Below are 26,245 nucleotides of genomic sequence, written 5' to 3'. Positions count from 1 at the left end.
AAAATAGCATAAATTACCATAACCTTTAAAATAATTAGCTTTTCAAAGTGTCTGTCTACAGCAATAGCTGCTACTCTTCTTCATGTACTTATAGCTAAAAATATATTATTAAAGATGTACTAAAAAGAAAACCAAATTTTGCCATCCATGCAATTTTAAAGCTTTTTAAAACATTCAAAACCTGAAAATGAAATGCAACTGAACTTAATTTGGACTGAATATGAACACTTAACAAAAAAAAAGCTTTTTGACTCATAAAAAAATAAAATGTTTAAAGGAAGATTAGTGAGGAGTTATTTTGTAACTAAGATTTTTAGTTTTACTCCATAGGTTTCAGATAGGATTCATTTCTATCCAGGCTGCCTTCAAGGGCATTCACTGTCTCAGAATTAAACAATCTTCCTACCCAACTTCTACAATATACGTCTACAGTTCTGCTCTGTAAAGTTGCTCGGTAGAAATCAGTTGCTTATTCAACACATTTTCTTGCTGCAACAGCTGTTTGTCTTAAATACACCATTTTAAAGAAAATGTGACAAAAGCCATTGGAGAAAGCTGGTTCATTTGTTCTTCAGGATGGTCTCACGGCAGTGGTTAACTGAGGCAGAAAACTATAGAACGGCTTTCTTCTCTGTGCTTCTTTAAGAAGTCTGATCCGAAGAGGCAATCTACATCCTACTGAATACAGTCAGGTTACCCATGGTCAGTAGCTACAATACCAAAGAGGAAAAACAAAATCCAGCTTTATTTCCCATTGTTTGCTACATTGCAGATATAATTAAAATAGTTTATGTAAAGAAGATGACCGGCAAATTGGAAATGTTTTCTGTAGATCTCACAGAGACTGAAAATCCTGGTCCCTATTTTTGTGAGTTACATTACTTGGAGTCACCTCTGAAAAAGGAAACTCAGCTCCTCCCAACTTGATGATTTTACAAATACAATAAAAAGTAAGATTTAAGTAAAAGGGTTGCAAACAAATATGAAGTGTTAGATCAGGACATCCTCACAGAAGAGAAGCCAAAGCTCTAGAATCCTGCAACGAAGTACAGGGTTCAACTAATGCTTTTTTTCTCTTCCCTATCTCACTCCATCAACAACAGTGGAAATTTCAGATTCTGTTCCATCAACCCCACTGGCAAAGGAGGTGGCCAAGAGATTCTCTACGCCTGATGCTAACCCTGTGTCAACAGAACCAGCCTGGCTTGCATTAGCCAAGAGGAAAGCAAAAGCCTGGAGTGACTGTCCACAGATCATAAAGTAAACTTAAAAATTACGTCTCTGTTGCTGACTATTAATTGCTTTCTTTTTATTTATTCAGCTTTTTACACGACAAAACTGAAAATGCATGTATTGAAGGACTGAAAACTGAACTGATTACCATTTTGCTCTAGCTCACTGTAAAGTCATATATTCCATTGCTTTGACAAATAGCTAAATGAGGTCACGGCAAGAATTGCAGAGCCAGACTCTCTCAAAAATTTAACAATTCTCAGATATTGGATGTAAATTTTAGCAAGTATTATAAAAAGGGACAGAACTTCAGTTCAGAAGCTCCCTAAATTCTGAGTATTCAGTTATGGAATTTTACATCTCCACACTTAAGTGGAGATCTCAGAAAATTTTTTCAGTACTGCATTGTTGAAAATTAAGGCAAAATGCATGTTCCCGTCTCTTACTCCTAAATTTTAACGTGTTAAACTGTATGAACTGTCAGTTCTACCTGCTATTTGAAAGCTTCTTCCCTAATGAAGAACTTTGGGAGATATGGTTCCACCTGCAAATGATAAGTAGAAAGATTGTACCATCCACATGCTGAGGTAATTTCTTTCATCGTAGGATTAATATGTTATGTTTGTATTCCTTCACTCCTAGGAAGAAAACAATTCATCCTACTTAACAAAAAAAATATTATTTAAACAGAAGTCAGAAAGTTTTCAGAAAGAAGCCAGGGAGTCAGTGTTTCTTCCAGTCATTTAAGTGCATCACTGTTTATGTTTGGCCATATTTAGACGCATAGAGACAGTGATTGCAGATTACAACTTTAAATCAATCATCAACTGGAACTAAAATAAGTAAATCTATTCCTGTGCTCATGTAGCTGTAGAATTAGTCTCAGTAAGTTCCCACAGGAGTAAGACTTGCAGAACTGAAGTTAACTGAGAACGGAAAGCTAAGTTAGTGACAGTCTCAAGAGTTTTAACTCTGCGTTCTTCCTGATTTTACTCCCTGCGCAACTTCAGGTAGTTCAGATAACTTCCAGTACTTTGACCAATACGGTGAGAACACTTCAGAAATAAATTTACTTACCCCATCTCAGGTATCTGCTGTGGCAATTGAACACTTTATTACTTCTTGTAATAAAACTTCACCTGAGCTTGTTTTACAAGGAAGTCTTTTAACAAGTGTGAACGTCTCCTTCTTATAACCATAAGGCTCAAAGGAACCTTTCAGTCTACAACATCATAAAGGGAGACATTTTCATGAGAAGCAATTGCATCATTATAGAATGATACCACATATGTTTCATGGAATTATGTTAGTCAAACTGCTGTACGCAGCATGGGGAGTAGCACTTTAAATTATGCAGAAAACAGAAGGAAACCTGCCATATCCTCCCATTCCAAGAATCAAAAAGGGCTTGTCAGCAAAAGTCATTACTGCATACACTATTTCTGACCAAACAGAAAACAGTGGCTCCATATCATGGTTACAACAGCACAAACACAATGGACATGCTAGATTGAGTAGAAGTGCAGCAGCAAGATAGTTTTTTTGGGTCTCTTAAGCCATCAGTTTTGCTCAGTTTCATATTTAAAACCAGAACCTCTAAAGTAACTTTCTACACTTAATATAAGTATTTCCAATGTTTTATAGAGAGATGAGGCAATGCTACTCTCAAATGCTTAGGGGGGGGAAAAAAAACAAACCAACCACGTAATACCTTTAAAGGCAAATCTCTGCAAGCTTATCTGAAGAAAGAATTGGGCCCATCATTATTTTTGCCCTGCTAGCACCATGAATTAGTGTTTCTTAAGTTAAATTTACACTTTTGTCTGAGTTTATAAGCCTGCAGTATGTATTTATAGTTAAAAAAATTAAACTGCCTGAAATCCATCTTTATAATTATTTCTTGGGAGAAGGAGCCAGGCAGAAATATAGAGAAGGTGAAGTAAATCAGAATTAAAGAATTAAAGATACTGGCATTCTGGAAAGCATAGCAAAATTAGGTGCTACTGTGCATGACATAAGGATGCAATTTTCCAATACAATACCTTTATAGCACATAGAATAGAGCTTTCATTAAGGATGGTCTTAATCTAAAGCTTCAAAGCAGGTGGTTTTTTTCAACCACAAAGGTATCTAGTGTAATAATGGAAACTGTATTATGTACAGTACTTGGTGGAAACATTTCTAAAGTGTACATGTTGAACAGTGACATTTCATGTTAAATTAACAGAAATTTGCACTAAATACCAATGAGGTGAAGTGTTACTTTGCTTTAGCTTTGTTGCAACCATTTCTGATAAAGTGTTGGAAATCTGTAAAAATAAAACCAAAACATTACTACAGAGTTTAAAACAGCAAAAATGTTTTGAGATCCGAACAAACCACTATGTAGTATATTGTCTCAATTTTTTTGTAACTTATACACACAAAATACCATTTCTTCTGATAAGGTTATACAATTAACCTCTATGTTCATATAGTAATGTATAAAAACTATAAGATGTATAATTGTGGGGTATTTGTTGTGTACTTTTTTAATTTTTCAAATGTTTTAAAGTGCAATTGTTTATTATACTAATGTCATTTTAATTCTTATTAAACTATAACCCAGTCAAAATTATCTAATCGATGACGTATGTATTCTGTGTCTCCTTTCGCTAACCATGTAGTTAAGGTTTGCTTTATAAGTAGAACTTTTTAGAGTGCTGCAAGTATATTGCCTATGTATTTCTGCTAACGATAACATGGAGGAACTAGGATGTTGGAACTCAAAGTAGATGGCTCATGAGAGAGAGTGAGATAGTAGTTACTACTGTAGTTCTTTTCGAAGACTCATAATCAGGAAGATGCTCTCAGTTAAGTGTACTTTTGTCACTGCATATACTTGATTCATATTACTAAGGCCACTGGTAATTCCTTTTAAGGCATTAAGGACAACCAAAACCAATTTACACAACCCTTTATAAATAGTTCTCTGTAAAGACAGTGTGTCTCTCAAAAATCTCTTAAAAATTATTTGACAATGGTTGATTGGAGCAGTGCACACTTCATCTTGGAACTCATACTGTACTTGTCATTGAAATTTAATAAATGCACACAGGTAAGTATATTCTCCACTTTCAAATACAAGAAGTAACTCCTACTGCCTTCAACGCAGTTTAAGTATATGCTTAGCTGAATTGAAGCCCAGGAGGGCCTAGGCTCACAAAAGAGGAACTATTCAGTTTATACAAACTGTAGTAAACAGGTCACTACTGCCAGGTATGTGTAATGTAGGCTATGTCTTCAGAAATCAAGTTAAAAGTTAGATGCAAAAAAGGACTTGGGTTACCTTGCCATGGCATAGAAACCTCATCAGACCAGACAAACACCAGTCTGAGGTATGGAAGAGCCTGGCACGGGCTAGACTGGACTCAGAGAGAGGAATACATTCCGCCCTCGGGGAGACAAGCACGTTATTCCAAGCTGCAAAGTATGGCACTTTACCACAGTTTCTCCCAATCCCGCAAGAGTTTGAAGCCAAACTACTGACTTTCATTTTCTTACTACACAGGTCAAAGAATAACATTCAAATCTAAACCATCTGAAACATGTTCTTTCATGAATCGGAGCTGGGAAACAAGGGAGGGACAGTGAAACTTTCCAGCTGGGTGCTGAGCAGCCAACCTCCATCAAACAGTACCCAAGCAAGCCAACACCCATCACTACCTACTCTGGACACTGCCTGGTGCAAAGAGGTAGAGAGCGCCTGTGAGTTCTTAATTTACAACTGTAAACAATGAAAAGGAAGCAGCCTAACATCTTAGATGTTATTTTCTTCCTGTTAAATACAAATCTAGGCAATAAACATAATCATTTCTACAGCCAACAACAAGTTTTGTTCCCCATACTACGGGCGAAGAGAAAACCTCTCCTGGAAGCTTATCTACTCCTTCTGCTGTTCCAGTCTTGGCATTCAGGATCCACACTTTGCCATCTGTAGATACTGCTGCCAAAAGAATTTTGTTCTTTAAGTCATCACTTTGGAAAACGAATGGTGTTCCGTATACACTTGAAGTGGCTTCAAATTTCCACAGCAGATTACCCTCCATGTTACAACAGTATATAAAGCAATCATGGGAGCCAAAAAATATTTCTTGCTTAGTTAAACTTGAGATGCATGGAGATGAAAACACTGGTCCATTAGTGGAAAACTGCCAAACCTACAGAAAGAACATAACCACCCATTAGCAAAGGTTGTTCACATTATCAGTTTGATAGCAACTGTAATTTCTTAATAGACTGGTTGTTGACAGGAGAGCATTTTATTTCAAGAGTGTACTAGATTTCAGTGAGGGCTGGTAAATACTTGTCAAATAATAAGTTAAGTTTTACACACACAGTAAGTGATAAAAGACTCACAGAATAGATGTGCAAGGCCCACGTAAAGATGGCCAACTTGGTAAAAGCATGTTCTTGTGCTGTTGTACCACAATTAGTAATGAACTTTGAGAATTCTGTTAACATGCCAGTCTTTGCCAAAAAGACAAATACTCCTTTTGTAATACAGATTTCCTCTGCTCATGCTAATGATGTGCAGATCCCTCCTCAAGAGAGTATCAGTTCTGCAACACTGCTGCAAGCAGGCAGGAAGCAGGGCACGGGCTAACACATATTTTATAATCAGAAGAGGCTGAGGAATTGCTATGAATACTGCATCTCAGGCAAACAAACAGAAACAGCGTCATTTGTTTTAACACCAGATACAAACCACACTAATCTCTGAGGAAATAAAAAAAGATTCTCATTTAATTCAACATGAAGACTGACACGTATTTTACCAGAATTATGATTTGGCATATTTCTGCTGTGATGTCAATTATTTTCTTTGAGAAATGCATTAACATTCTCAGAAACCTTTACTTCTCAATAGGCACCATCTTACAGAAGAGATGGCTTTAAACATGCTTGAAAAACTCCAAACCCAAAACCATATCATTTCATTTGCTGCCACTGCTCTTGAACACTTCCTTTAGGTGTAAGCTCTGAACTAAAAATTCTGTTACAGCATGAAGCAACTTGAGAGTTTACAGTTTTGCCATGAACTGCATGGACTACCCCAGGCAAACAGTTTTTCTACTTTGTCCTCTCTGTAACAATAACTAGACACTTCTATTTGGTTCACAAAAAGGTATATGTTAATCATTAAACCTTAGAGAAAAGAGTATTTATAAAACATCTTATTCAGAGTTTTGTGATGAACATAAAAAACCCAGCACCACTTTTACCTTTTCTCCAGAATGAGCGTAACAATATAAGTTTCCATCCACACATCCAACACAAACGCACTTCTCATTGCAGTGAGGAGACGAGAAGAGTGGTTTTCCCAGGAAGCTTTTCCAAATCTTATTCCCCATCACCTGTAAATGGCAGCAAGGAATATCTGATGTTTAACACAACTGTAAGAAGCTGCACAAAACAACCCTTCCTTCACAGCTTGACCCAGTCCTTAAGAATTCAGAGGAGGGAATTAAAAAAAAAAAAAAAAAAAAAAAAAAAAAAAGGTGAAGAAAAGCAGGCTTCCGCTACCCAGAATGCACAACAGTACCAGAAGCAAAACTATTCTTCCAACCTTATTTCAACAAAATGTTTAGTGTTTTCCAAGGGATACTCAATAGCCCTGTTCCTCCCCTCTCTTCCTCCCCGTAGGCAAAATAATAATTATAATAGTGTAGCAGAAGTAGTACTGTTAATAAATGACAGATTCATTTTTTATTCCATTCCCCACTTCTCAATATATGACAAAGACCAATGAAGAAGAGGGTATCTTGAAAGCAAGTTGTATTATGTTATAAACTACAAATACTGTAGAATACTGTAGGAAATGCTGCAACCCACAATCTACAATGGTCACAATAAGCTCCTAACATAGCCTGCACATTCCTATTTTTATAAATAATCCCTTGGAGTTACAGCTAGGTTTCTCAACTACCTGTTACTCAGGATTATGGGGAATAAAAAAAAAAAAATCTGTTTTTTTCTTAACCACAGCCCACTAGAGCTGCAAAACCATACACTAGTCTTCTAACACTAGGTTGGGCATTACTGAGGAAACTTGGAGTGGGTGGGAGGTAAAGACGGTTAGGACTGATGCTCTGGGTTGTGTGAGAATAGCAGTCCAAGATTAAGGGGGACAGCTCTTTAGATGACTATGGGGAAAGAAACAGTAAGAGGAATGAAGGGGCTTCTTTCTCTATTCTGTTCTGATTTCAGTAAGTTCTGTGTATTTTTTTTTTTCCTAATCCAACTGTCAAAGGGAGGGAGGGGAAAAAAAAATCTCCAGACATGCTCTCAATCAGTAGTTTAACGCATAAGGCAGTATATGGGAATGAGAAGACACTGATTCCCACTTTGGCCTACAGTCAGCATATAAATTCAAGCAAGTCACTTCAGTTCTCTTTATCACCAGGTAGCTTTCTGAAACACAGGAATTATTACAGTAACCTTGTGTATAATAATAAGGCCCTCAAGTGAAAAATATCTTATGGTAACATGATCATCTAGTTCTTTTCATCAGAAAAGTGATCTTAGCTTCAGAACTGCATTTTGGTTTCATTTAAATTTGAGATTGGGATCAAAGACAAGTAAAGGTACATACTGGGTTTACAGCCAATAATAGTCCTCCAAGTGTAGCTACATAAAGATGATGTGGAAAAGAGCTTAGACAAGGAGATGAAAACACAGCTCCACCTTCACAATGTAACTTCCATATACATGCCTTCTTCTGTAAGCACAAAAAAAAAGATAAACAAAAAAAATTCAGTTTGAGTTGAAGCTCATCATGTTTACAAAGACCTTTAAATGTCAAAGCTTATCCAACACTGCATTTACTCAGCAAATACTGGTTAAGAAGTGAAGATATAATCTACATGCTATTACAGGAACACATATGCCATTGGCTACTTTCTCTTCCAGGAATTAAAAGAAATTAGGTTAATGAAGAGGTAGTGTCTGCCCCTCTTACTTGCCATCTCCCTCATCCAATCCTTTAGAATGTAAGATTCTCTTTCCACCATTAAGCCATAGTTTTATTTCTAGCTGGGCACCCTATTCTGAAACACCCACAGAGAATTTAATCACTAAGAAACTTAAGATTTGGTTTCAACCAGGACTAGTAGCACAAGGACCACAGCTGAGGACACCACTCAAACTATTTATAATCCTAACCCCACTTCAAGCAGGCCAACTATTTCAAACATGTAATTGTGGACTCCTGAGAATACTAACACCAGTGAGCTTCATCTGGTGTACCACAAATAGGGTCTAAGTTGGATATTTATTCTTTTATACATAAAAATTAGTCAGTAGTCTTACATAAATATCCAAAGCATACACATGTTGGTCATGCGATCCTATGTAGACTAGTCCACTGGAAGGGTCTACAACCGCAGAGCTTTTCACAGTATCTTCTGTGACAAAAGTCCAGTGTATTTCTCCACCACTGCTTTGAAGCACATACACTAAGCCATCATAACAACCTGCATGAAAATAAAACACAACAGGGGAAAAAAAAAAGATAATGAATATTTGTTTTTATGGTGTGACTTATAGTGATAGTTGCATCAGGGCTGAAAAGAAATAAGATGACTCATGAAGTACAGTTTCAAAACATTTTCCAAAGGTTCTCCTCTTCTTTTAGCTCAAAGTCTTGGCTGATAGTTCATACACTCCTGTGTGTTCTTTCCAGGCTAGATTTAGAATATACTTATTTTACTACCTTTCTATCAAATTTTACAATAATAGTATTAGAGGACACAGAGAGTTGCTGAAAAGGGACAATGTTTTTTTAAATTACCTCTTCCCTTATTTTCCTTTCTGAAAAAAAAAAGATGTTGAAAGAATAAAGTCTGTATGTTTTCTAATGAAAATGGAACTGTAGTTCTAGAAACTCCTTCAGTTTCAATAAAACATTCAATTTTGTTATCAGAGTAAATAGCAATCAAAATACGAGCAAAAAGATGGTAACGTTAGCTTTGCATAAAAAAATTCACTAGCTGGACATCTGTGCTAACCAGTCATATATACGTATTAGCTAAAAGATAACACTAAGATGAATAATGGCAACTCTGATGACAATTTACATGATAAAATAAAAAAACTATTCAAACATGTTCTTTATATCCAAAAAGAAGAGTCAAATGAGATAATTAAACTGCAAAAAATAATCTGAGGCACCATGTACTAATTTCTACCTCAATTTTTAAGGGCATTTCAAGACTATATCACCTTTCTATACTTTAAAAAAAAAACCAAACAGTTTAAAGGTCACAGCTTAATCAATCACTAATAAGAAACCATACCTACTGACTATTCCTTAATAATGCCTTATTAATAAATTGGCACATAATAAACCACAAGCGTGTATGTTAGACAAAATCCATCACTGGTTATCATTAAACTTAAATTACTTTTTCCTTCTGTTTCGATTTTACAATAAGTTAGTTCTGAAGCAGATACAGAAGTTTATGGACAAGTGTAGATTCAGAGGTAAGAAACAAGATTCTGTCATTCACCTCATATTTAGCAGAAAAAAAAAAATAGTTTAAAATGAAGGCTTAAACAAAAGACATACCAACAACAATGAAATTTCCACACTTAGATATGCACGCAGAAGATTCAATACGATCTCCGAGGTTCTTCTCCCATTTTATTTCTCCCAAATTGAGATCAATCGCCTGCACTGCATGAGAGTGGGAGCCAACATACACCAATGCAGATACTTCTTCTTTAGATGGTATTACAACCAGTGGCGATGCATCAACACATTTTCTTGTATTTGACTTCCATCTTATGCATAATGCCAACTCTGCCACTGATCCATGACTACATTCTGCATGGATCTGCTGTACAGAGCAACAGTCAGTTTTATTTGCCTTGTTCATAACTCCTAAAATTCTGTTCTCCATTTCATGCCCTTGTGCATTGTTCTTCGTTACACTTGGAGTCATTAAATGTAGAAAGGATGGCTGCTGTAGGAGTTCCACTCCTATATGCACTGTATTATTGGGTTGCATAAAAGACTTGGTGAAATTAATAAAAAAAAAATGATTTCCTCTGCTTAGTGCAATAAATGAAATTAACCCCGAAGCAACCTCAAGATCTCTTTCAGATTTCAGTTTAAGATATTTTCCATGGAAGTCATCTCTGCTGTTGCCGCTTAATTTTCTTTTCACAACATTGTCATAATTCATTAATTGATCTTCCTCTGGAAACAGAATTTTAAGAGTATGTCTATAAACGTCTTCAATTGAGCGACTGAGAATAACTTCAAGGAGTCCAGGCACAGCTTTGCCTATTAGCATCTCAATTTCATCATAAAATCGTAGAGCCTTTAAGGAGTCTCCACCACTGTACAGAAACACTGCATCTTTAGAAATTCCTGTGGAATCATCTAGAAGACCCAGAACAGACTAGAGAAAAAGGAAAGAGTCCACAGGTGTTACACCATGTCACATACATAAAACCTCAAGTTGGGTAAAATCCACTTGAATACCCAGAAGTCCCACTAAAAACAAACAACTGAGGAAATTCACTACTCTGCAAAAAATCACAAGAAACATGTTAGTGTCAATAGAGGTAGTGACAGAACGGGATCTGGGGACGAACGGGGAAACAGGGAGATACTAGTTTTGTACTACAAAATGTTTTGCTCAATTCCAATTCTGCAGTCTAAGAAATTAAAGCAAATTGTGCTGTATTTTTGTTGGCCACTTGCAATCTCTATACCATTTATTAATTACAACTTTGCAGATAAAACACTGATGCCTTGTGATAAAATTGGTTTAGGTGCTTTAATTTATTAACAAAACTTATATAAACTGGTATCTTTTACTTCTGAATTATTTAATTAACCTACTTATCTACGTACTTTTGAAGCCATAAGCCCTTAAATTCATGAAGGATTTTGGAATTGGCATTGTTACTACAACAAACAGCAACTACTACATCTCCTCTCACTGCACTCCTGGCTTGTTAAGTCTGGGTGTGAAGTCCAAATCCTCTGGTTTTGGAAGCTGCTTTCTGCTGGCCATAATGGGTGTAGGGCACATCCCATCCCTTTGGGTTATCACTTCCATAGCCACCAATATGGCAAGTATCAGCACAGGCAAATTGTGTTACTAATTTCACTACATTTACTTGTTCAAGTCCTAGCCACAGCAAATCCCACTTCTAGGTGAAACTTGGACATCTATCTTTGAAAAAAAAATAATACTGTTCAGCATTACACTTGAGTACCTTGAAAAACCAAGTCTTTAGCACTGAAATTTATAAACAATACAAACAGACAGTCTAAGAGACAATTATTCAACTGTGCCATCTATTTAAAAAAAAGACTCTTTAATTCATAATTATATTTAGAAATAAGAAACTCTACTAACATAGTAGCTATTTTGTACGAAGTTTCCATGTCCCAGTTACTTGTTTCCCTTAGGGATACCTTCTTTGGTATGTGAAGCAGTTTTCAAAAAACTACTGACAAGCTACGTCCTTCTTATGCTAATTGCTTACACCTCAGCCTGTAGTTTTATCTGGTAGAGAATTATAAATGACTCCCTCCTGGCCACTGCAGAGGGGCTATATTTAAATATTAACTGAACAGAAAGAACTGTACTGCTTACATCTATAGGCAGCTAGAATGTTCTGGTTGCATTAGTCATACTTCTTGAAACTGTTTAATTCCTGACACATGTATAATGATCCACTTGCAAAGATAAAAAGGCAGCTCAAAATACTACCTTCCATAAATACTGCAATCTTTCCCACAATTCCTCTGCGCCAATCAGCTTACTGTCAGGCCTTCTGGAGTTCAGATGGTTCTGGTAAATCTTGTTCAGTTCAGATATATCAACTTTGCCTTTGTAGAAAATAAAGTATGATTTTTTTTCATTGCTCTTTTACCATTTACACTTCCAAAATTTGCTCTGTCCAAATAGTCATTTTATTCTTGTACACACTTCCTTATTCATACTCAGCTGCACCTGTATTTTTTTTATCCAATCAACTATACAGAACACAATAAGTTTTTTGAACATTTACCCTAGCCTCCCACATAATCCCATGTTCAAGGCCTGATCTTTCCCCAGCTGAAATCAGAGTTCTGTTACAGACTGCCACGACTCAGGAACGACTGAGATAAGAAATGTGCAGTGTTAATTGATTTTACCACTATTCTTTGGCTCTCGAACGAAACATTATCAAGAAAAAATAATATATGGTCATGATTTCCTACTAGGAGTTAGTTATCTAATCCACATATTGAAAAAAACATGAATCAGGTACCAGATTTTGGTGAATTAAAAAATAAAATTTTAAAAAAGGAACAGAGATCATTAAAGTAAGTAGCAAGGGTACTTAATAGTTTCATTTACCATGTGATGTTAAAGGCAAAGCTTTAATCAGTATGAGCTCATCAGGGACTGCATGAGCTGGTAGACGTTTCTGGAGTTCTTTAAATGCTTCTCTCTCTTCGAAATCATCTTTGGGTACAACAAATAGGATAAGTTTTTCCTGCTCATACCAGGTGACTGCACAAGCTTCTACTTGACAAAGATCTTCAGCAGCCTGTAATTTAAAATTATTAGTCTTGCTTTGAAATGCAGTTCATCAACAGAGTAAAAGGAGTCAAAACCACAACTTTAAAAAGTACACATTTAAAATGTATATGTCTTGCATTCTTACGTAACATCCTATGAAATAACTTATCTTGTAGCTGAAGTTTGTACTTCTTCACACAATGAACTCAGAGATATATGTATTATTTGCCTAAATGCCATGAATGAGATATAATCCACGAGCCTGACATTCAGTCTTGTAGAACAATCACTATACAAGCATGGCAGTGCAATCAATGTTCAGTATTTTTCAGCTGTTTATACAGTCCTCAATTCTGCTGGAAAAAGATAATAACACAGATTTCCAAGAACTCAGAACCAAACTCCTCCCTAAATTATATGACTAGAGTTTTGATAATACACCCTCCCAATTTCTCTTAGACTCCTAAAAGTCATCTGAAAATGAGTAAATACCCATTTCCAATGATAAGGACGCGTTCCTTATCCCTGCTCTTTTATACTGGCATACTCTACCCACTAGATGTTCTATTACCTGCTGCAAACATTCAATATTAAAACGTTTTCCATGACGTTTAATCTGATTGTCTTTCCGACCCAAGAAGAACAACTTCGCATGCTGCACTCTCACAAAATCCCCTGTTTCTCTCATTGTACCAAGCAGTACAGTTACTTCATCATCAAGAAAGCAGATTCGTTCTTCACCACCTACATAAGAAAAGATTGTGGTCATACATATTAAATGGCTAACTGTAAATTATTATAAAGAGTATTTTATCAAATTCTCCTAAACTCTAACAAGCATTATGAGAAGTACTAAAAGATTATTATCGATGTCTAAACTTCTGCAATGTACAAATTGGTCTATGCAGTTAATTCAGTTAATACACAGAAATTACTTCAACTGAGAATGTCAAAATGCAAGCAGGAAAAAAGTCAATATAATGAAAGCACAGTCTGCAGATAAAATCATGGTAATTTCCTGTTCATCATTCCAACAACCTAAATTACTATCAGAAGGTTCTCAGCCCAATAGGAACTTAAAATGCTATATTAATCCTTGTATCAGAGGCAGACATCAAGGAAAATAATCAATGTATTATTAAAACTTAATCAATTAAGAAAAGTATCTTAGAAGAATAAGAAATATCAAATAACCTATAAATACTTGTCCCTCGCCTTCCAGAACTGCAGAACCGTTGGTATCTCTGACCTCAACTTTTGTTCCAAGGAGCGGTGATCCCAAAGGTATAGGGAAATCAGTTCTAAATTCATTAGAGAGAGATATAATAAAATCCTTTCCCTTCTGAACACAAATCAACTGTTCCAGAAATGAGTTAGCATACAGTCTTTTAAAGGATTGGTATTACAGCAAAAGTAGATGCTTGGGGCTTCTCTCTGACAAATGTTTCTTCTTTAAAATAATCTCAATTTGTTCATAATTGAAAACCTTATCAATATGCATGGGTTTCATTATCATGTACCAAGAACCAGAATGATATAAAATAAGGCATGAATGGACACTGAAATACCCTGAGAGTACACTGAAAGTTTCAGCCAGTTTTTAAGTCCCCCAGGTTAAAACTGCCATCAAACTCAACCAATTTAAATACATGTAACTGCTTTCTAATTCATTCTTTCCCTGTCCTACCTAGTTTGAGCTTTTATTCTATTTTATTACTGATGTTGTGGCAACAAGTGCAGTTGACTTTTTCAGAAAAGACTGAAATAAAAGAAATTATAATTTCAGTGTCATGTATGTATTACAGACTTCTATTGAGCTGCAAACCAACTCCTTCCTTTCCCTTAATTATCTAGCCTCTTCAAGCACTTGCAGAACCTCATTTATTGAATATATTTCTGAGTGGGAGTACAGAATAATATATTTTCTTCAGTAAAGTAAAATTTAAAAAGCAAAGTAACTTAAAAAAACTGCAGGAATATATGAAGTTAGGCATGGGTTCCAGTTCAATTTCTATAATAAATTATCATATTTTAACCTAACTGCTCTTGTTCAACTCTCCTTATTTAAGCCGTTGAAACTTTATCTGAAGTTCACCAAAAATCAGTCAAATTTTGTAAAACGTATATTTCTGCCAAGTGAGAATCTTCTTCCCCTTCTCCTTCCTTTGCTCAGCTTCAGAATAGAATTACTCGACAAATAGGTATGAGAAAGCATCCTAGATATTACATGTGTCTGCCCCATACCATGGGGAAGTCCCAGCACAAAGACAAAACTGAAGAAGAGTATAATTTAACATTGTCAAACAAAACCCCTACATATACCACAGAACAGCAAAAATAAAAGACAAACAACATCTCATCTCATTGAAGAAGACATAAAATGGTCTGTCCTGGTTTTGTTGTATCTGGGGCTGCTTACTGCAAAAGCAACCTAATTCCCTTTGCAATGAAGTTTAGAATGGAACAGGCTCTGAGGTGAAGGGTGGGAGACAACAGTCAGAGACTATAAAAACTTCCATCATTCTAACTGAACTGTGGTGTTCTTCAATCCTAAGTTAGCATTGAAGAACACCACGTTATCTCTGGAGCACAGAAATTTCTGAGTAGAAAAAAGTTTCACTGAGGAGAAGGTGACGTTTGAACACAGAGAAATCAGAAAGAAAATTAATTTTGCATTATAATGTAATATGACCATCTACCGTTTTCAGTCTTCAAGGGTCTAAGCACCAGGTTAACATATCGCATCATTTGTCCCACACATTCCATTTAATAGGACACTAACTCAAGCCGCATGTATAATTAGCATGCCAGAGAATAATTACACATTTCAGAGAGCGAATGAAACACTGAGCTAACTGGAAGTACCTTTCACGACCTTGACTCTCCTGCAACTCTCTTTATAAAATGCAATGAACAAAAAAAAAAAGTCAGTAATTGAGTGAAAACGGCAGAGTACTAAATGATAAAAACAAAGTACTTCTGGAAGTCCACATAAAAATACTCCGAGTCCCTGGGTGAGCCACTTTGGACAAATTTCTGTCTCCCATACTAGTTAAGTAGTATCAGTGGGATCATTTGCTGAACAATATATTATCCAATATTAGAAAAAAAACCCAGTTCCTAGTCTCCACTTAACCAATTATTTGTGGCGTTTATAAACTGTAGGCAAAAGCATGGCAGCAGAAAGAAACACACATATATCTACTGATCACATGTGAAAGTAATATTTCAGCTTTTTTGCTTAAAAAAAAGTATATCTCAGAAGTAACATTCTGAATTTGACAGAGCCAAGCTATGAGTATATCTTTGTTCTGAAGGTGTGACTAAGAGTTACAGAGCCCCATTTCTTTACTCTCAGACAGCTGTGTTAGGTTTCTTTCTTTGAACATGCAAGATCTCACTGGAAAAGCCTCATGATGAGCCAGAGTACGGCTAACTGATGTTCCTAGCAAATTGGGCACAAGCTGTTTGCCTGCAGAAGTGCAACACTGATTCAATACTGACACATGTCCAGGGTGTACCATCTCTGGATTAGGCTAGTCCCGGTTCAGCATGTAGAATCAGAGGCTGGAATGAGGAAGAGGTTCAGATATAGAGACGACTAAAACAGAGATCTTCACAACCCATAATGTGAAACTTAACAGGTCTACAGAATTTCAGACTGCAGTTCTGTTGTTCAAGAATCACTCAACAACCTTTACTTGAGGGGGCTGTATTAGACCAGAAGAGAATGGATCAGTCTATTTCTACATAAAAAACAAATGTAACTTTTACCAGCATAAACAGTCATGAGGACTCAGTAGCCCTGGAAACAGAGGAGACAGAGGTTCTATTTCTGGTGATTTTCATCATTCACATGCCAAGCCATGAAAAGAGTGAATTCTCCTACCTAAAATCAGCACTAAAAACCTCTTCAGGAATCTTGTAGCAAGTGGCCCAGCTTGACACTTCAGTAACACCATACAGATTAAAAATACTTGTTTTGTTCTCCTCGTGCTTCCAACTTTTCAAGAGATTCAGCACAGGAAATGCTTCACCACCAAGGGCTAAGATACGAAGTGAAGTATTTGCAGACAACACTGTTGATTTAATAATGTGAGCTCCAAATCTTCTGAGAAGTGTTGGTGTTGCCTGAACGATATAAATTAATTAAAAAAAAATCTGTTAAATTTTTTTCAGTATACGTGTACACTTCTTCCTGCTTTATCATATCCACTGGATAGCTATATTGTGGATGTACTTAACAATGATCTACATACAGTAGATGGCATCAAGCATCAGACACCAGTATAGATCACACTGGTGTTCTGCGAGATTTTGTTTCTTATGTGAAGTCTTTAACGAGTACTATCAGCACCAATCTATGTTCTTCTGCAGAGTTTCTTCTTTACATAGACGCATTATGGGTTCCCTGTTGTGTCTCAGCTATCACCTAAAGTGTGTGCACTTCAATTCTTATGCTAATTACTTTGAAACAGAAAGCAGCAAACACAGTATTCTCTTGATGTTACTGTTTGAGCTTTGTTCCCTTCATTCCAGCATGTTATAGTTTATACATCTGATTAACCTGCATAAAGAACATTTAAAGATCTTTCCCTAACACTAGAAATTCCTAGGATGCCAGATTCTGGGTTGTTCCTGATTTGTCTAAATATTACATTTTACAAAGATTAGTTTTTCTGAAAACTTTCACATCACACTCTAAAATAAGCAGGGGATAAAGAAAAGAAACAAACAAACAATAAAAGAATTAAAAAACTAGCTTCCTTAAATACAACTACTTCTATGAAACTATTTGGTGATGTAGAGCACTTTTGCTGAAGGGAAAAATAGCAAATCATTTTAACAGACACACTTCACTCATTCTTGCCTACTTTTTCTAGTAAGAGGGCTGAAAAATTAATGGAATTATTTCTTACCAGGTTATTTTCTTCTAGTAATAGATAAAGACCATCACTTTTCAACTGATCATTTAAACTTTACTGAATTGGTAAATATTAGTGAATTTAGTGAAGAAAAAAAGGGGGAAAAAATTACTCTTCCCCTCCCTCAAAATAACTTTTCAGATTTGTCAAGTATGCTCAAGCAAGTCAAGAGTGGAAAGGAATTTCTTGCTATAATTTAAGAAACATCACAAAATTATTCATCATCAGTTAACCTATATGGAGAACATTTTTGGCATTAATTCAGCTAAGAAGCTCTTCCTTCACTGATAAAGACAATGATAAAAAAATCACGAAGTAAAACTTTTCTTAGAAAAACACCTCAAATACCTTAATTCACAAAATTTTGCTCTTCTCTATTAATGCTTAAAATGCTTTAAAAAAAGTATTTTTGAAAGTCTTAAAAAGCATACTTAAAAATCTTGCTAATAGAGATTAATATCTCTAATTTTTTTTTTCTAAAAGCAAGTGAGCTAAACTGATCAAGAAACTTTTATATCATAGGAAAATCTATACCACTGAGATTTATAGCAATCATAATAAATAAAAATAAGAGCAGAGAATAACGTTACAAAATATTTGTAACTAGTGATTTTTTGTGCTGTGGAATCTTCAGATAACTACTCACTAATCTTAAATTTACACCCTACAATCTCAACTACCAGTATTCCTCCAAAAGAAAAGGAAATGTCAGCATTTCTATGAGTGCAAATACTCTGGAATTAAAACATTAATGACAAAGCAAGGCTTTGTTCGTTTATCATGATTAATAGACTAATCAGATGATACTCATTTTGTTCAGTTGATTACAAGTGAGATCTATTTCTAGTGGCTGTTGTCCCCACATCCTGATTTAAGTTTCTATACTCAATTAAGTTTTACTAAAACTGACAATATAGGAGGTGATCTACTCTAAAGACCTAAGAGGCACATGAAGCCGCGTACAAACAGGTGGCCTGAAAACAGTAAGTGTTGCTGTGAATTCAATTATTCTTTTGCTCTCATTACTGTAAAAACCACAAACATTTTATCACCCTATAAATTGCACTAGTTTAGTTGTATTTTTAGCATAGAGACTACCATTAAAACTTAAAAGTTGTTTATGAGGAAAGGTCCTAAGATCAAGCCCATTAAAAAGTGCCAAAAATGTCTCTAACAGGTTATTCCTTTACCAGATTCTTTGGAACTAGCTGCTTAATTAACAGAATAATTTAATTAATTCTTAAGAATTAACGGTTTCTTAAAATGAATATTGGTTTTATCTTTAGTTCGTCGTTTTCTGTCACAAAATGTTTAAGGCTTCAATCAAATGGTAATTTTCTAAACAGCTAACACTCTACAGCAAAAGGACAGTGTGAGCTATGCCTTGAAGGAAGAGTGCTCCTGCTGTATGATCACTAGACTGATAAAAAAGTAGCACATATTAGCAAAAGTGAGAAGCAAGATACTGAAGACACTTATCTTAGGTGTTGCCTACCTGCAGCACTGTCACATGGTGATGGTGAAACAGAGCAGCAGAGAGCTCCACAGGCATCATTTTAATGGTGTTCGGTACTACAAGAATAGAGGCTCCACTTGTCAGAGCAAGGAACAATTCAACCACAGATGGATCAAATGTCAGAGGAGAAGCCAGGAATAGTGTATCATCCTGTGTGATCTCAAATATGGATCTAAAATAAGAAGGCTACGAATCACAAATCTGATGCATGTTGTTAAAAAAATTTCCAAACTGGAAGAGCAGCATGAAAGAAATGCGCTTTAGCAAAGCTAAGTTCTTACGGGCTACTCTGAAAATGTAGGCATAGGCAGGCCAGACAATTTGAGCATGAGCTCCTGCATCAAGACTGTAACTATTGATTAAACTAATGAGTTTCTTTATAAAGATATTCATCACATTACGCACCAATAAGTATGCTGATAGGGCATACTTCAACCAATGGATGCTCATAAAAAAAAAAAATTAAATAAAAGGTACTATTTTCCATAATCAATTTTTTTTTTTTTTAGAAAGAACTAAATGAAACAGAAAGAAACTCAGGTAGCCTAAAAAGGAATTAAGATTTTAAAACTACAGAACACACTAAATATAACTGTGAACAAATAATTAACTTTGTTATCTATTCCTTTAAGCTGCAAGCCAGAATACAATGCTCACAGCAACAGCATATTCTTTGAAGTACACCCCTCAATAATTCAGGTAAAGCACCATGTAAACATTAAAAAACAACATTTAGAGAAACAACATTTTACATGATGCTATTTAGAAACAATAGAAACAAAGAAACCTGAAAAGGCAAAGAAGGAGGAAGAAGTGAAGCAGTGTTAGCAAAAACCCAGTCTACACCCCTCTGAAGTATTAAAGAGAGTCCCTAAATGTCAAATTTGCAAAAGCATTTAAAAGGAAAACTGGAAATCACACTTACTTAAGATGCTGAATATTTGGCACTATACATTTATGAGGCACTCTAACTATTTTGGGGATCCCTGTAGTTCCTGATGTATGCAAGACATATGCTAAAGAGTATTTCTGGCCAATGTCCATGTATCCTCCTTCTGATGTTTTTACTTCAGTTTGATCTGAGTGAATGGTATATCCTGGTTGTGAGTTGTTCACAGCTTTGAAAGGTTCATATTTACTTTTCACATCATCTACATTTGAATTTAAATCAGCGTTGCTCGAGCTCATTTGGAAGAGAGTTAAACCAATATGTTGTATTGCGGAAGAACTGTGATAAAACCAACCAACATGGGACATGCAGAATTTCTGTAAAAGAAGACAAACAATTTAATCAACAGAAATCAGGATGCACTGTTATTGTTCTGCTGTATGCAATGAAATATGAAACAGCATTTCACACAAATATGCTGTGATTTTTCATCCCTCTACTTTTGGAGAACACACATCAGACAGTTTTAAGCTCATCTATTTTTATATATTAAATATGAGTGAACATAGACCTTAAAAATGAGAAATAAACAATTATCTGAGCAAATAATGAAAAGAAAGGGAAAATTAGAAAAGAATTCTCCAGAAGACAAAGAATTTTGAATTATAACTAGGTGTCCAATCTTGTCTATTCCCTTTGCAATGAGTGAGGGTGTAAGATTCGGGAGGAGTTGGACAAAAGGAAATCAATGAATTAAATGCAGGTGTTATTTGCAACTATTGCAAAGATTTCCAACTCTCAACTTTGACATACAGAGAAACAAGTCTGGAAAAGCCTCCCAATGCCAGTGCCCAAGAAGTTTGCCCAACAACACTGTAATAGGGAAGTACGTAATTTTTTTTGAAGACAATGAGAAGTACTTTGTACTTCTAATCTTAAATATGTTCTTTTCTGAATGAGAAAGACAACCTCTTGACATGAAGAAACAAAAGAACCCTATCCAAGCTTTTTAAAACAGAACACAATCTGAATAGCTACAGATTTCTAAATTGTCCTTTAATGCTTCCTGTAGAAGCCTGGACACTTACATTTATTTTATCATTCTCAACAAGAATATACTGAAGATTGCTTTTCTTCATGAAGTAAGTGGATAACATTGGTGGTGCATCTGGGTCGACAGGAGAATAGGCAGCTGGAACTTGAAGGATTCTAATAAGACAAAAATGTTTTAAACATAATAGAAAAATAAAAAAGAAAATCCTTTTAAATTTCACTAACATTTCTTTTACACTTTTATAGTTCCCAGAGCCAGAAAATGCAGTCATAACATGACTTTTAAATATTTTGTTGTAAATAAAGTAGGAAGAAAATTATAATCAGTATTGCCTTTTGGTATTTTACAGCAAGGAAAAAGATTAAAGCTAGATGAAAACATTCAACATTATTTCTGGCCAAGCAGGCTGGTAATGACAAAGGTATCACTGACATCAACATCACCACATTGTAAAAGCTTCTGCTATTGACCAGGAACAGAAATATAAGCTTTTCATGTATACATATACAGCATGTATAAAAATATTTAAAAAACTACTGAAAGTCTGCACACTGAAAACATTTTCTGCTCTCACTAGTCTAAAGAATCCAGCATAAGAGAATCTGAGCACGTTCTGGAGTTTCTTCACTAATAAACAAACAGAGGAAGACGAAGTATCATTCTGCTCTCATTCACTGTGCTTTACATTGTACCGCTTCCTCAAGTTGCTCACTCCAATGCCCCCCTCTAGTGGCTCCATTTGATAAAGACAAGCACTCGAAGTAACTAACACCACAAAAAGCCGAGATGATTGAGTGGCAACCAAAATATGAACGGTTCCTATAAATCTTCACATTTCTTCTAAGGCTGGGTTCCCACGTACAATTAATTATATTTCCTCTTTGTGCAAGTGACTTATCACTGCAGTAATGACGAGATCCAGAACAAAGACTTGAAAATTGCAGCATTCTGTGTAGTCACATAGCCACTGATATCAGTAAGCGCCTAAGCCGGCCCTGCATCATAGATAGCAGTTAATTACTCAGCAAGGATAGTTGTAAGAATCAAAATGCCCCGGTAGTTCCCAGTCACAGAGCAAAAGAAAACTGTGTTGCTGGTCAGTTCACTGGGACATCGGATAAATCAGGTTGGAAGGGACCTCAGGATGCCTAGTCCAGCCTTCTGCTCCAGCAGCGTCAGCTGTGACACCAGACTGGGTTGTTCAGGACTTTAGCCAGCCAGGTCTTGAAAACCATCAGGGATGGTGCCTGCACAACATCTCTGGGAAACATGCTCCACTGCAGAACTGGGGGAAACGCATTTCCTGATCAGTGAGAAAGTTCCTCAGTGCTTCTGGAAGATTTAGGATTGCAGTGCTTGCTCACACACTTCACTGGAATCTTTATAATCAATTGTGACACATCTTCTTCCACTATTCTGTATTTTAGGTGCAGTGTGACAATAGGAAAATACTGACACAGATCATTGCCATAAGAAGCACAACCGCTGCTGTACACATCAGCTGAAGAACATAAGCTTTTGATGCTGGGATTGTATATTACATCATAAATGCAATGGATATAAAGGATACAAACATTAGAAATAATCAGAGGAACTAGGATTTTTTAAATTGTTGAATTAAACTGAGTGCTGAGATCACAAACATTTATATTTCCTAGCCATTAAATAATCAATGTCACCTTAATGCTGCATTGCTCGTTACGTTTTTCTACAATATCTGTAATGGAACTGTAACTGTATACTCAATTAGCTTAAAGCATTAAATTTGTTTTCAATGGATTTTTTTTTTCCTTGCAAGACAAGAATACATTAAAAAACCTGCATACTCATTTTATTCTTAGATCATGTCCATTTTTAAACATGCACAACAAAGATAGTATTCATTAATTTTTTATATTTCTATAAATATGCTTAATCATACACTTTTAAAAAAACAGATCTAGTTACATACACTTCAGACCAATGAACTTAAAATTAAAAAAAAAACTTTAGCAGTGGCTTTTCAAGGCATTATAATACTGCTATCTTTTTTCTTAAAAAAATGCAAGACTCCAGTGCCTCTTGACTGCGTTACTATGGTATTACTGCATTTTTGTTGTTATTCAAACATAAACAAACTGAAAATTTGCTTTAATAGAGATGATCCGTAAAAAACCAACAAGAATGCAAGCATTCAAACCATTACCCTAAGATCCACGATGGTAAGTTTATTCCTGGATAGCAGTAAAGGCCTATTTCACATTTTCCTTGCTGACCACAGTGCTTTTGAAGAAAAGCTGTTAATTCCATGGCAAGCTTAACCACCGTCGCATATGTGTAGGACGCTGGAGGTTTGTCATTGCACTCATCAAACCACACTGCTTTTCTCTCAGGGTACAGGCTAGCTGCCCGATTCACCATTTCCTGAAGAGTCATCTCAGCTGCATTATCTTCAATCCCCCTGAAAGATTAACAAACCAGACTGCATTGCCACCTTTTAACTTTTAATAATTTAGTCAAGTTACATAAACAGACAGAACACTATCAAGTAGGAAAAAATACAGTTGGCAGAAAAGACAGAGCTTCACCACAACTTACATTGCAAAAGCATAAAGCTTAATCCTTTTATCCTTTACCATGGGTCTCATCCTAGGACCCAGGATACAATAACTCACTAAGACCTCATTGCACAGAGGTAGTTTGTTCCTCACCATTACACCTTTATTTTTAATTCAGTTGTACCCAGCTTTAATAACTTAATTCATGATTTTAACAGAACTGTGAAATGCGAGTCTTTCCTTTTTAAGCAGAGAACCCAACGCGTCGACTGCCAAGGCTTTTCGGGTACCGTTCGCGCTGACGCACGTCCCTGCCCAACGGGGCCCTCCCGTCACGCCAGTACTGGATGACGGAGTCGCGGACCGGAACGCTCCGGGCCAAGGGCAGGGTCAGGACTCCGCAGCGGTCCCGGGAGGGGACAGGCGGCTCCCTCCCACCCCCGCCACGCTCAAAGCCCCCCCGTTTCCACACACGGGGACAGACGCCGTCAGCACGGCCTCGCCAACCGCTGCCGCTGACCCCAACGGCTGCGGCTGGGGGCAACGGCTACGCCGCGCGGGTCCCCACCTGCGGCAACGCCGAGCGGCACCTCCCAGCGCCCACCTTGCCTACGCCGCCATCTAGCAACGGAAGGCCAACGCTAGTGATTGGTTAGTCCTGCCCGACGCCGCAGTAACACGGCACTCTCATTGGCCGATGGTGGTCGCGCTCTTTGGGCGTCCACAAGCTGCGCCCGGTCCGCCAGTGGCCTATGTGGGGCAGCGCCATTTTTTCCCTGAGGGTGAGAGGAACTGCGAGTGAGCCGGAGTTCTCCCAGCAGCTCTTTTTCAGACATGATAAAGGGGCTACAGGGAACGCAGAGTACTGGGGTGAAGAGCAAGGTTTCTCCTTCTCCAGAGTTCTCTCGTCTCTACCCGCGTGGTCGTCCCGTTCCCCCCTCCCCGAGGTGGTACTGCCGGGGGTAGTGCCGTTGGGCCTGGGTAAGAACGTCATTTCCGGGTGGGCGGGGTGGGGTGGCCGTTGTGGCGGGGCCGGGTGGTAACGTTTCGCCCCTCGGCCCAGCCGAGCCGGCCGGGGCCTGAGGGGGAGGGGGACGGGGACGGGGACGGGAGTTGGCACCTGTACGGGCCGCATGCGGGAGAGGATGAGTATGGGACACGAAATTATTTGCTCCAGCTTTGAGGCGCTTTCAAGGTGATACAGAATCATAGCATCATAGAACAGTTAGGGTTGGAAGGGACCTTTAAAGGTCATCTAGTCCAACCCCCCTGCAAGGAGCAGGGACATCTCCAACCAGATCATTTGATTAAAGAAGTCTTCGATGAGTAGTGCCGGCGAGCGCAGTGAAGGGAGAGACCACAGAGATCAGTTCATAACCGTTTTTAATAACTATGCATGGGAGAAATTAGATATTAGCTTTCTACTGTTTTGTCACATTTTGTAAATGGTAATTTGACACAGTTGCACATTGGTAATACAGCAGAAAAAATTTCACAGTAAAACATTAAAATAATACACATAACGATACCTAAAACCAGAGGAGTTTTCTTCCTCAACAAACTTGTGGCATATGTGTGTCCACTGTATGTGGTAAAAAACGTCCTGGTAACCTGAAGCATAAATCCAGCTGTCAGAGAATAAAACGACACTTTAAAAGTATCTCCCCTTTAACTTAAGGTTTTGAAAAATATGTACTAAAATGAGGCATGTAGTGTATCTGAAAGTTACAGTGCTTACAGTGGCAGACTTTGTAATTTCACATACGTAACATCGAGGGGGGAAAAAAAGACATTAGGACTCATTTTACTGAAAGCAGAATTACGCCACCTAATGCTCAAATCATATTTAAGCAATTATTACCAACTTCAAATATACAATTTTGTTGAAAATGTGTTAAGAGTATTTGCACAAGTTTCATTTATAAGTCTGTTCTATAGACCATTTCAGATAAATCGATAAAACTTCTGCTTGCAGACTTGTTAAACTGTGCACCTAACTTTTTATCTCAAGTAGAAAGAGCTCCGCACACGCATCTATAACCTAAGAGCTCGACTTATCCCTTCTTTTAAAAATGATTGCTTTTTTTTTTGAGGAGAAAAGTGGAAAATGTCAATGACAGTTTTTCTGTTTTCTCACACTCCTCCCTTGTTAATATGGGAGAGGGGGCGGTCAGAGTGACTCCACCCTGTTCTTTTTTTACTCAATTTACTCTACAGGTGAACTGTTATGATTCTGTTAAAAAAAACAAATCCAAACAATCGTGCTAATAGAAGAGATCTACATGCATCTCCAAATACACGGATCTGGGCTTTGGTGAAGAGCACACATTTAGAGCCCAGTTCTTATGAAAATCTAGATTCTGCCATAAACTTGACTGCGAGCAGGTTCTGGTTCCACAGAGAACCTGCACAAGGCTCAGTCTTGACTTCATTAAATGTATTTACATGCTTTCCTGAATTGGGACTTTTCTTTTGTGTTTGTCTATCAATCAGGCACAATTGCTACAAATCCCACCCAAGA

The 26,245-nt window shown here is 36.9% G+C and overlaps 2 protein-coding genes across 8 annotated transcripts in view; one reads left to right on the top strand and one right to left on the bottom strand.

The window, feature by feature from the left end:
- The window catches only part of CRACD (capping protein inhibiting regulator of actin dynamics), a 132,422-nt gene extending 128,572 nt beyond the window's left edge, over positions 1–3,850 (top strand). For all 6 annotated transcript variants that reach the window (XM_086746068.1, XM_086746070.1, XM_086746069.1 and 3 more), the window contains one exon: positions 1,104–3,850. In XM_086746068.1, the coding sequence (XP_086602194.1) occupies positions 1,104–1,264 (161 nt within the window). In that variant the 3' untranslated portion in view covers positions 1,265–3,850. The remainder of the gene's footprint in view (positions 1–1,103) is intronic.
- A 139-nt stretch (positions 3,851–3,989) lies between these two features.
- AASDH (aminoadipate-semialdehyde dehydrogenase) lies at positions 3,990–24,718 on the bottom strand. 2 transcript variants are annotated; one of them, XM_010128990.2, is made up of 14 exons: positions 23,373–24,718; positions 21,222–21,342; positions 20,170–20,510; positions 19,224–19,416; positions 16,693–16,934; positions 13,998–14,104; positions 13,375–13,547; positions 12,639–12,831; positions 12,006–12,124; positions 9,842–10,679; positions 8,584–8,747; positions 7,868–7,993; positions 6,498–6,629; positions 3,990–5,432 (listed from the first exon to the last, which is right to left on the bottom strand). In XM_010128990.2, the coding sequence occupies exons 1-14, from the start codon at positions 23,600–23,602 to the stop codon at positions 5,040–5,042; spliced, it is 3,372 nt and encodes a 1,123-aa protein (XP_010127292.2). In that variant the 5' UTR covers positions 23,603–24,718; the 3' UTR covers positions 3,990–5,039. The 2 variants fall into 2 exon arrangements, with proteins under 2 accessions (XP_010127292.2, XP_086602199.1); XM_086746073.1 differs by lacking the exons at positions 3,990–5,432; positions 6,498–6,629; positions 7,868–7,993 and having other exon boundaries at positions 8,605–8,747; positions 9,865–10,679.
- Between the last annotated feature and the right edge of the window lie 1,527 nt (positions 24,719–26,245).

This window comes from Chlamydotis macqueenii, chromosome 4, assembly GCF_036417535.1.
Source record: "Chlamydotis macqueenii isolate bChlMac1 chromosome 4, bChlMac1.mat, whole genome shotgun sequence".
NCBI lineage: Eukaryota > Metazoa > Chordata > Aves > Otidiformes > Otididae > Chlamydotis > Chlamydotis macqueenii.
This window is presented reverse-complemented; position numbering and strand designations above follow the sequence as displayed.

Bases quoted from the DNA above. Each gene is read 5' to 3' on its own strand.
- AASDH (XM_010128990.2), bottom strand. From the start codon at position 23,602: ATGACTCTTCAGGAAATGGTGAATCGGGCAGCTAGCCTGTACCCTGAG. The intron at 13,548-13,997 runs GTTATTTGATAT...TTTCTTATGTAG, and splicing joins CGAGGGACAAGTATTTATAG to GTGGTGAAGAACGAATCTGC. The intron at 5,433-6,497 runs GTAAAAGTGGTG...TTCTTTCTGTAG, and splicing joins ACGCTCATTCTGGAGAAAAG to GTTTGGCAGTTTTCCACTAA.